This window comes from Dipodomys ordii, unplaced genomic scaffold (genome assembly GCF_000151885.1).
Source record: "Dipodomys ordii isolate 6190 unplaced genomic scaffold, Dord_2.0 Scaffold71, whole genome shotgun sequence".
Taxonomy (NCBI): Eukaryota; Metazoa; Chordata; class Mammalia; order Rodentia; family Heteromyidae; genus Dipodomys; species Dipodomys ordii.
The window spans coordinates 4,438,403-4,450,123 of NW_012267287.1; the positions used below are offsets into that span (position 1 = coordinate 4,438,403).

The 11,721-nt window shown below is 56.2% G+C and overlaps 1 protein-coding gene across 2 annotated transcripts in view; it reads right to left on the reverse strand.

The window, feature by feature from the left end:
• Positions 1–4,253: 4,253 nt before the first annotated feature.
• The window catches only part of Zbtb49 (zinc finger and BTB domain containing 49), a 20,229-nt gene continuing 12,761 nt past the window's right edge, over positions 4,254–11,721 (reverse strand). Inside the window, exons 5-8 of one of the 2 annotated variants that reach the window (XM_013023980.1) lie at positions 10,812–10,885; positions 8,076–8,158; positions 7,842–8,003; positions 4,254–4,963 (exon numbers count right to left, since the gene is read on the reverse strand). In XM_013023980.1, the coding sequence (XP_012879434.1) occupies positions 4,314–4,963; positions 7,842–8,003; positions 8,076–8,158; positions 10,812–10,885 (969 nt within the window). In that variant the 3' untranslated portion in view covers positions 4,254–4,313. Of the gene's footprint in view, positions 4,964–7,841; positions 8,159–10,811; positions 10,886–11,721 lie in introns of both variants that reach the window. The other variant, XM_013023979.1, reaches the window with a different exon arrangement.

Here is an 11,721-nt window from a genome sequence, read left to right on the forward strand (position 1 = left end):
CCCCCCCAGAACATTCATCTTCCTTGCACCTCTCTGGCTTTTCCTTACTCGACTTTTCATAGAAATGTGGAACGGTAGCAGAGCACAGGGCCCTAGGTGTGTGGTATCTTCCAAGGAGCACCCATGCTGAGCCAGGGTCAGAGGCCCAAGGTCACACCACTGGTGGGCGGAGGCTCACCAGGCCCAGGCTGTGGGCTCCCCCCAGGCCCCCCAGGGCATCTCCAGACTGGACACTAGAGAGGTGGGGCTATGGACGTGAGCCCCTCTTGAGTCACATTCCTCCGGACTAGGGACAGGGCTGCCACTCCCACAGGTTCCCAATAAAGATCAGGAAAGCTGAAGTGTGTTGTCCCTGCAGTGTGTGTGTGTGTGTGTGTGTGTGTGTGTGTGTGTGTGAATGCCACAGGGCCTGACAGCTTCAGCTCTCAGGCCACTAGGCCACATCTCCCCTGCTGAGCTGTGATACTGCCATCTGCTGGCTGCAGGAAAACCTGGCACAAAGCAGTCTGGTCATTCAGGGAAGAGGGTTTGAGTGAGCCGCTGTTGTCTGTCTGCTTAAGCATCCTGAAGGGAACGAGTCAGGGCTTTACCCAGAGATTCAGAACGCTGATGCCAACAGACGTGACAAGATGCTTGACTACATGAAGAGGCCATTGCCTGCAAGACAGGCAGTGTGTATGGTGTATCTGAGTGATCGCACCTGAGGAGCCTGGGACCATGTGCAGCCTCTGGGGGTGGGGGGAGGTGTGGGAGGTGGCAAGGCACAGGTGCCGCTTATCAAAGTCCTGGAGTCGTGTGCGTGATCATCATCTCTGAGGAAGGAAATTGTTTTCCTCCTATTTTGCCAGTTTCCTCCGCCATCCACGTTAGTACTTAAGTAAGTACTAGTACTTAAACTTAAGTCAAAAGAAGTTAAGGGAGAAGGAGGTAAGAAGCTCTCTGCCACAGTTTGCATGTGGAATTTCCCCCCAACAGCTCCTGCCCCCAGCTGGTGGTGCTCCTGGGAAGCGGCGGGGTTGTTAGAGGGAGGGACCTGGCGGGAGGAGGTTAGGCCATTGGTGGCAAGGCCTTGAAAGGAGATATTGGAGCCCCGCCCCTCCTCTTTCCCTGGTTGCTATGTGGCTAGCCGCTTCTGTGCCAAACAGATCACCATGATGTCCTGCTTGCCGCAGGCCCGAAGGCTATGGGATCAACTGACCATGGCCAGAAACCATGAACCAAAACAGTCCATTCCTCCTTGTGAGTTCATTTATCTCAGGAGCTTTGCCCCAGTGATGGAGACCTGCTGAGCACTCTTGAAGAACACTGAGTTTCACGTTTCATGTATATCCATCACCACAATCAACTGTTCTCCGGACCTGTCAACCTCGTGGCAGGCGAAGCCAGCTCTCCACTCCAGCCAGGTGGGACCCTGGCCGTGGGTCTTTCCACCAAGACACCCTAGGGACCAGGGACCTCACTGCCATCTCCTGGCTGGGCGGTGTTGCCCACTTGGCAAAGGGACAATTATGGGATCTATTTCCCAAAGCTGCTAGAACTTTATGTTTCTACATACAGAGCATTTGCTGTGGTCCTGGCACAGGACAGGCAGGATTCCTCGTGGCAGGGGTGAAAGTCAGTTCCCCAAGCCCTGGCCTGGTCCTGGCCCTGCCTGCTGGCAGACCTTCCGGGGAAGCTGCTGAAGTGCAGATTCCTAGGCTGTGACCCACAGAACCAGCGCTTACAGACACCCGCAGACACATGCTTCCACAGAGCTTCCGAAGCACGGAGCCCCATGGAGCCCCACGGAGCCCCACAGAGCAGGATGGGTTCTCTGAGGTCCTTCCAGCTCAGACCCTGTAAGACTGAGAGTTTTCTGACAACTTGCCCGGTCTCCTGGCCACTGCTCTCCAATTCTGTAATGAAAAGCAGTGCTAAACCCGGCAGCTTCTACAGGAACCTCATCAAGCTCTGTTCTTGGAGGATCGTGGCTGAATAGAACCAAGATTCCATGCTATTTTGTAGAGAAGGAAGAGCACTCATCACACAGCTGGCCAGTGACAGAGCCAGGAACACAGCGTGGTCTCCTGACTCTGAGGTCAGTGGTGTGGGCATGAGCACATGTACACACACACACACACACACACACACACACACACGCACGTGCGCACGCATGTTCTTGCTGTGTGCCCACTGTCTGACATGTTTCTGAAGCTGGCACTGCAGATGGCCAAGCCGTTTTTCACCTGTTTAGATTTTTTATTTATTTATTTACTTAGGATAAGGCTTTGGGGAACGAGAAAGGATGGAGAATGTAAATGAAGAGTTTGGTCTTAAATTTTCTCGGGTTTTAGTGTCCCCACAAGCAGACAGCATGAAGAGCAGAGGCCAGTGCCCCCGACTCACAGAGCCTGGATGGAGGTAGCGCTCTGCCGCTGCTTGCTGTCAGCAGCTGGATGGCGCCAGGGACTGTGTTCTGAGCAGCCAGGAGGAGCGAGCAGCCGCAGGGCAGGAGGGGGCTGCGGGAAGCTTAGTGTGGGAGCTGTTGGCTTGAGAAGTGTACACAAGGCTGGACGCAGCTTGTGGGCACGCCATTCCAGAGGTCTGGGGAGAGGCCCTGGGCAGCACAGCCTGGGGGCCTGGGCAGCCATCGGTCATGAGGCGAAGCTCAGCGTGGCCAGGGCCTGTGCCATGGGGCACCTGACTTGGGAGGTGGAGTGGGGAGGGCTGGGGGGGGGCTCACAGGGAGCAGAGGGAGAGCCGGTCTCTTGCGGGGGAGAAGGATGGAGTACCACCTCTAGCCCAACCAAGTGAGGGACTGGGAACCCATGGCTGGGGTTAGAGAGGTGGAGGCTGCTGGTAGTTTAATTGCAAGTGTCTCTGTGGAGTGCGAGGACATAATCTGACGGCCAGGGTCCAGGGGGACAGCGGGTCGGAACATCCGAGTCGTTCATAAGTTACTCCCCAAAGTGAAACATTCACTGGGGGCCTGGGAAGCGCCGGGCACCTCCGTGGGGACACAGGAAGAGCACAGAGGCTCACGTGCCGTATCCTGCGAGGTGCGGCAGGCTCAGGGTCTGCGGCACGGGTGGCAGGATTGGGGGTGCGGAGGCTGCAGGCACGTGGCTGGGGGCAGGAGGCCTTGAGGAAAGCCCTTTTCTGGTGTGTCTATTCTAAGGGCAACAGGGAGCAAGGTCCAAGTGGGAGGAAGAGGAATGAGAAGCGGAGATGGGGGACAGCCACCAGGACGGCAGGGAGCGGCAGGGAGCCGGAACGCGGCAGGGAGCAGGGCCGCTTCACGCCAGCCAGCCGGAGGCAGACGCCGCAGACGCAGCGTGCAGCTGGGGGCCGGCCAGGTCCCTGAGAGGACAGGGGCTCGGGGCTTTAGGGATGAGCCAGCTGGAGAGGCCGCGGGAGGGAGGGAAGCCGGCCCGCTGTCTCACCCCCTCACGCGCCCATCCTCTTAGAAGTGACTCCACAACGCACTGCTCCGTGAAGATGTTCTCTGCCGACGAGGATTTCACCTGCTGCCGGAGCACACTTCTGAGTCAGAAGGCTCTGGAACATTCAAGGATCATCCATGTTCTGCCGGCTTTCCACGCCTCTGGCCTCCGACCTCGGCCCGACATTCTAGCCTGGGCTGTGGACTGTGGGTTCCACCCAAGGCTCCCAGGCCTGCGGGGAGGGAGGAGGAAACGCAGGCGGCTTCCGTGCGTCCTTAGGGCCTGGGATGACATTGATTACAGGGAGGAGGGCTGCTGGAGTCAGGCGGTGACGCAGCCCGCCCAGCGCTCCTCTCTGAAGTCACGCCTCACTCGCGCTTATTTCCTCACTGTCCAGAGGGGCTGAGGAGCCGAGGCCTTACACCTTATTTTTTGTAGCACTTCCAATGAATAAAAATGCTGGAGAGAACGTTCATTACATAGAAAACACTCATTTATTCAAATTAAATTACTGAGTTCATATCCAAATAGAATCTGTGTAAATATTTTAAAATACAAGATGCTACAAATTCCCATTTTATAAAAATGTAAAAATAATCTGTGTCTTGCGATACATACTTCTTTTAACACGACCGAGATGTACAGTAGCTGCCACAGGACGGCCTCACAGGGCGGAAGCTGAGGGGACGCCTGGGCCCCGAGCTGCCGCTGCGGGGGTCCAGCGGGCCTCTCCCCCACCCGAGCCCCGGAGCCCAGGCGACCTGTCCTCATCGGGAGGGAGATCACCGCCTCTCCAGCGGTGGGAGGAGCCCAGGTGCGGGGGGGGGGCGGGGGAGGGCTCCGGGGGAGGGCCGCCAGTACTCCGGGGTGGGGTAGGCGGGTGTGCAGCCGTCACTGGTCCAGCTCGTTCTCGTTCTGCAGGGTCTTCATCGCGAGCCCCCAGAGCGTCATGCTGGAGAAGAACTGGCCCTCGGAGTTCCGGTAGGCCGAGGAGGCTGTGCGGCCGCCCAGCGGGTCCCCGCAGTGGTGGTCGAGCGCGGCCAGCGAGGAGCGGATCATGGCCATGCTGTCGCCCTGCAGAGGCTCGCTGCCGGCCGGGGCGTCCGCCTCTGAGTAAGCGAACGCCTGCGGCGGGCCGGGCGGCGCCTGGGGCTTTGCCAGCTTCGCGGGGTCGGCGCTCAGTTTCTGCTCACCCAAGCCGGCAGGGTGGAGCATGGAGCGCAACTTACAGCAGGAATCCGCGGCGTGGCTGGCAAACTCCGCCACGGCGTTTTCCACCGGGTGCCCGGGCAGCTTGACCGACACGGGCATCAGTGTGACGGCCACGTCCTGGGCGAAGGAGTCGGCGGGCTCGATGGCCTGGCCCAGCTCGTCCAGCACGTCCGGGCTCGAGGCGCCCGCCCGGCAGTGCATCTTCTTGTGGCGCCGGAGCACGGCGGAGCGGGTGAAGCACTTGCTGCAGACCTCGCAGGTGTACGGCTTCTCCCCGGTGTGCGTGCGCACGTGCCGGCGCAGGTCGCCCGAGCCCCCGAAGCACTTCCCTGCGCATGACAGAGGGAGGACTGAGGAGGGCCAAGCCAGCTGGCACACGCTCACTTGGGGGCTCACTGCACCCGGCTGTGCCCCCCGCGGGGCACGAGTCCTCGAGGGACTCGAGTCCGCGGCCTGAGCCTGCCTGGCGGCCAGTGGGCTGCTCCCACACCCGCCCTCCCGCCTCGGTGCCACCTGAACGCGCCCAAGCTTAACAAGGCCAAACTACACGTGCTTCTGTTCCAGGTGCCCGGAGCTCTACTGCACCGCCATCTCGAACACCTGCTGCCTAGCAACGAGTCAAGGCCTAGGAAAAAGCCTTTAGACAACCAAAAGCAGGCCGGACCACCCCACAGTGAAAGCTCCAGGCAGCTTTCCACTGGAAGCCCTGAATAGCCACTAAAGCCTCTGTGTGTGCTCACTTCCACCACGCGCTCACTTTTTTACTCAAGGCTAGTGCTCTCCACAGCACCACTTCCAGTTTTCTGGGGACTAATTGGAGGTAAGAGTCTCAATGGACTTTCCTGCCTGGGCTGGCTTTGAACTGTGATACTCAGATCTCAGATTCCTGAGTAGCTGGGATTACAGGCGTGAACCACCAGTGTTGTCTTTCAAGTGGGTGCTGTGCTCTGCTTTGTGGTATTTTATAGGTTTGAAGCTTCCTAACCATTTGTAATTGTTCATTCCAGCGATTCCCACTGCTTATGACTTACTACACAGGATTTACATGAACTCCACTGACATCTTTGTCTTTCATTTTGGCTGAGACATCTCCTAACTGCAGATAGCTGGAGGAGGTGAGCCAGCTGTTCTTAGGGACCTTGGTATGCATGAACTTAGCCACAACCAAGTTAGGAGGAGATGGACGGCCTGTGCTCCATGCCTTCATGAACACGAGGGCACGGGTCTCACTGGGGCTGAGGAGAATCTGCACTGAGTTTCATGGGGTCACCCCCCATCAACAAAGCTTGAATCTACAGAGGGCTGGGGCCCCCAGAATGGCGTCCCCCAAAGAAAGCTCAGGTAGCGTTAGGAGCCCATCTGCATCCAGAAGGTGCAGTGTTGAGGAGTGTGAGCAGAGCCGTGAATCACCGGCAGCTGGAGCAGTGCAGATCACTGCGGAGCCTGGAATGGAAGCCATGCCCACAGCACATTTGCGAAGTGAGAGATTTCAGTCACCAACAGCCGTGTCATGTGACTCCATTTACAGAAACTTCCGGACCAGGCAAATCTAAGCAGAACGGTGGGTGGGTGCTGGAAGCTGGATGTGACGAAGGAGAAGTGCTTGCTAATGAGTATGGGATCTCTTTTTTGGGGTGCCAGAAGTTCTGAAATTATACTGTAATGAGTCACACAGCTTGGCGAATGTACAAAAGCCACTATAAAAAGATGAATGTTATGGTATGGGAATGTTATCTCAACACTGTCAAAAACAGTTGAGCCTGCTGTGGGAGGTGGCAACGGCGGGGGGAGGAGGGGGGGATCCATTAGGAGGGTGAATATCAACACACAACAATGGAACCTGCTGAAATGATAAGGAGGAGCAGATAGGAGAGTAATAGAGGGGTGAGAACCATATGCACGTATGGAAATTCATGGTGAACCCCTTGTGCAAACTAGTGTATGTTCATTTTTTGTTGTTGTTTTTACAATTTTTTTTTTGGTCAGTTGTGGGGCTTGAACTCTGGGCCTGGGCGCTGTCCCTGAACTCAACTCAAGGCTAGTACTCTACCACTTGAGCCACAGTGCCACTTCTGCTTTTCTGGTGGTTTATTAGAGAGTCTCACGGACTTTCCTGCCCTGGCTGGCTTTGAACTGCAGTCCTCAGATCTCAGCCTCCTGAGTAGCTAGGATTACAGGTGTGAGCCACCAGCGCCCAGCATAGCTGGGGAGGGTGGCATGGAGGGGTGGAGTGCTTGCCTCGTATGTGCCATCCCTGGACTCCATCCCCAGCGAACAGACCAGGAACAAATAAAAGCCACAAAACCCCTGACCCTGTCCCGTAAGAGCACTCCTATTCCTTTTATCCCCCGACTGCCCAAAGCTGACCTCTGTCCAGAGCTGACCAGCAAGCAGCTGCAAGTCCCAGCCATGAGGGAAAGGCCACTGAAATCAAGCGGCGGTTGTGTTCGTTATTGAGAACGGGCATGTTAGCTCCTCGAGGCTGTGTGGCAATTTACAAGAAGAAACGTGGTGGCAGGTGCGCCTGCCTCTGCATACACGTGGCGGGGAGATGGCATCCTGGTGCCTCGGGGCGTGCTCTGCGCTTCCACCCGCGCTGGGCTCCACAGTGCTCGCGGCATGCTTCTTTGCTGGCTTAGACCCTCACTGCTCACCTCGCTCATCAGCATCCATGCATGGGTACCCGTGCTGTCCCACGCGCCTGTGCTGGCACACATACCTGGCTGCCCACACCTCCTCGGCCGCTGTGCACACACCCCAGGGGTGCAGTCTCTGTATCTGTGCACATGCACCTGAGCCAGAGCAGCCAGGCCCTGCTCCCCCTCCCTTCCCAGACTGGTGCCCCAGTGGGGCCTTTGCTTTCTAGCCCATGGCCCTGAGAAGCCCACCCCCGGCTGCACTGCCCGCCTCCTGGGCACAGCAGGATGTGGCACACAGCGGCTGCTGCACACCAGCTCTGCAGCGCCACCTACGGCCCACCCATCCCCATGGGGCCCTCACACACTGCTCACACACTGCGCGTGGGGCTGGGTGTGAAGGCAGGAGTGACTGCAACCATGGGAAGGGGGAGGGAGCGACAGGCTCACTTCCACCTGACCTGAGCGCAGGGGGTGGGGCAGAATCAGTGACCTAGGGCTGACACGAGCAGGCGGTGGGGTGGGGAGGCTCTGGGGCAGCTGCCTGGGAAGGGGGTGCAGGGGTGCTTACCACAGGCCGAGCAGCTGTAGGGCCGCTCCCCGGTGTGCCGCACCCGGTGCTTCACCAGCTTCCTCTGCATGTTGAAGGACTTGCCACACTCGTCGCAGGTGAACACCTTGTCAGCTGTGTGTGTCTTTTTGTGCTCCTTCAGGTTGCTGAAGTTGCTGAAGCCTAGAGAGAGCACAGCAGGTGAGCAGAGGCCGGGCCACGGCGGTGCGCGCGGCAGGCAGCGCCTGGCTTTACCTCGGCCGCAGGTGTCGCACAAGTGGGGCTTTTCTCCCGAGTGGATGATGATGTGGCGCTGTACATCCCCAGAGGCTGCGAACCTGCAATGAGGCCAAGAGCTCTAGTAAGAGGCTGCAGACGCTGCCGAGGAACTCCACAGCTCGGCCACAACTGCAGGGGAGAGGAGCTGCTCCCCCTCCACGGCACAACCACTCACACAGGACCCCGTGTCACCGCAAACGTGCTTTTAACATCTTCCCTCTCTTCCGGGAAACCACAGGAGGTGGGGGGGGGGGAGTAGGGAAAATGATACAAGTGTTGGTTTTTCCTCCCTGGCCTCTCCACACTCAGGGCAGGCACGAGGCGACCGAGCCTCCTCATTAGCTCAGGAGCTACCAAGACCGCAGCAGTCTCTGTTCACAGAAAATGAGGCCTGTGGTTCTGTGGTCCTTCCAGGACACCAGCAGCTCATGGGGCACACTTGCAGCAGGTGAGCAGGATGACCCAATAAGCACCCTAAAAACAGCCCGGGGTGAGCTTGACCCCCGCGTGGCAGTAAGCCCTCACAGCAGGGAGGAGCACACGTGGGAGCCCTGGAGTCTGAGAAGCCAGGATGTAGCAGGAGCATAAAGGTTTCTGGGAAGAGCAGCTCCTCCTGCACCCCGAGGAGCACTCGCCCTCCGGGAGCCACAAACATCCATCCTGCAGCAGAAGAATGAAGAGAAGTGAACGGGAGGAAGCGGCGGTCACGGAGCAGCTGCCGCAGGTCAGGGACACGCCACCGGTCTCACCCTGCCAGATGGAGAAAGCCAATGTACAGCGGGCATCAGCTCCATCAGCAAGGGACTCCAACACAGGCCCAGGCAGACCTGGTGAATGACACCCCGACACGGCCTGTGGTGATGTTCTACTATCGAAGGCAGTCCATGGTGAAGTGACATCACCAGATGAAGCCCATGAACAGACACCATCAGAGGTAGTCCATGATGAAGTGACATCACCAGAAGAAGCCCAGGAAGTGACATCATTGGAGGCAGTCCATGGTGAAGTGACATCATCAGACAAAGCCCATGAAGTGACATCATTGGAGGCAGTCCATGGTGAAGTGACATCATCAGACAAAGCCCATGAACTGACACCACTGGAAGCAGACCATGCTGATGACATCATCAGATGAAGCCTGGGAAGTGACATCATCAGAGGCGGCCCATGCTGGTGACATCATCCGACGAAGCCCGTGAAGTGACATCATCAGAAGCAGCCCAAGTGATGCTATCTGAGCAGGGTGAGCAGAGGATTCTGAGCTTGCCTCAGAAAAGCAGAAAGAGGAATGTGGCTGGCTTGGCAGCTTCCATCCTGTTGTTTTCTTCTATCAGTAAAGACAGGTGCACTCCAGCACTCCTGGCCTGGACTCAGGAGACATGTCTTGCCCTGCCACGCCCAGGGTGGATGTTACACATGGTGGGAGAACTCTGATTCTAACTGTTCGCTCACTGGTCTGACCTTGAGACTCTTCAGTATGAATTTGTCTGAGGCAGAGAACCTGGACAGTTGGTTTATTACTGTTTTTATTACGCGCACATTAGTTACACAGGGGAGATTGCATTGGTACATTTCCACTCATCTTTCTAATATATTACTAGCAATTTTAGAAAATAGAACAGGTTTTCTGGTCCTATTTGCACAATTACAATCTACCTCTTTATTAGTCCAACTCCTTCCTATTACCCTACTTCCCCCTCCCCCACCAAACAGAGCCTGTTCTCTTTCCCTACACTCCCACGCCCCTATTGATGAACAGCTTTCATTCATGTCGGTGTGGGGAAGGGGGGAGCTTGAATTCAGGGCCTTGCACTCATGTTCAGCTTTTTCACTCATAGCTGGTGCTCTACCACTTGAACCATACCTCTAATACAGCAATTTTGCTGGCTAGTAGGAGATAAGAGCTTCACAGACTTCTTCCCAGACTGGCTTCACAACTAGATCCTCAGATCACAGCCTCTTGAGTAGCTAGGATTACAGATGGGAGCCATCTTCAAGGGCTTCACTGAAGCCCTTAACAGTGGCTGCACATGCTTACAATGTGTTTCCTAGAGATCCACCAGCACAGCGCTGAGCATGGGCAAGCATGGCAAACAAAGAAGGAATGAGCAAGACAGGCGACAGATACAGCTGGTGACCTGGTCTTGGGTGCCTGTGGTCTAACAGTGCCTACACAGCGTGGTGCCCAGCCTCAGACACCCAACCAAGTAAGGCCGGTACAGGAGGGCCCTGGCACAGGAGGCACAGGCCACGCCACACCACACTGTACAGGGGTCAACTGCCACACCGCTCACACACCTCAAGAAGCAGATTCTACGGTGCCAGGTCGACTCTCACATACGGGATTGAAATGCAGGCAGCAAGGACGTGGGCTTTGCTCCGTGCTAGGAGCTCACAGCCTGTCTGGAAATCATGGCTCAGGCACGTCCGTCACCTCCTGAGGTCTAGTCGCTCAGGCTGCACATGCCATTCCCCTCCAAGACACTCCCCGCCTTGGGGCAGCTACCTACTCCATGGGCGTTTGGACTCAGTATAACACTGTTTGGTATAAGCCCCATTCCCTCCCTAAGCTTCCCCCTTACTCTCTTGTGGGTCGTGCGAGAGGGTGTGAATGCACCTTCGCTCCGTATTGGCTAATGGTGGCAGAACACTGAACAGACAGGCAGACCACAGAGGTCTGTCGATGCATGGCAGCCCAAACCCAGCACTGACCTCTTTCCACAGATCTCGCAGATGTATGGCTTTTCACCAGAATGCCGACGTAAGTGAGTCTGCAAGTTACCTGCCTGAAAAAACAGGAAAAGAGAAGCACACAGATAATGAAAGGGGGCTGGATTTGGTTCTATGAAGTTATACTGATTCAAAAGGAAAACGGACAGATTTTTGCCAGGCTTCCACCTGACTTCAGATGAAGACCACAGAGTGCAGGCCTAAAGAGGCCGGCTGAGGACAGCTAGCCCACCTTGGCCAGCCTCCGCTGCAGAGCCCTGGCTGGGGCCTCACCTACATGGGTCACTCCATGGCCCCTTCCTTGAAAATGGGCCCAGCACCCTGGCGAGGGGGTGTCTGTCCTCAGGCCTGTATTTTAAACAGACTATGATATCTTCATTTGGGTATCTATATACAACATCATTTGGAAAAATAAGAAGTACTTGGTACATGTTTTGGTTTTGGTTTTTCTGAAAAGCATGCTGTTGGGCTGAGAAGGTGGCTCAGTGGTAGAGTGCTTGCCTTGCACGCATGAGGCCCTGTGATCAATTCCTCAGCACCACATAAGCAGAGAAAGTCGAAGTGGTGCTGTGGCTCAAGTAGTAGAGCGCTAGCCTTGAGCTGAAGAGCAAGGGACAGTGCCCAGGCCCAGAGTTCAGGCCCCACAAATGACAAAATAAGATAAAAATCACGCTATGTTCATAGAAGGGAGAACTTTTCCACAAAGCGTTGCCCTGACATTGCAGGTTGCTTCTGCCCAGCAGGCTTGTCATTTTTACCTCTGTACAAGATGCAACTCAGAAGAAGCACAGTAGTGTTTTGGGGCTTTTGTGTTTACTTGGTCAAACTAGCAGGCTTTGCAAAAAATAACACTGAAATAGAGAACACCAAATTGATGCCTTTTTTTTTTTTT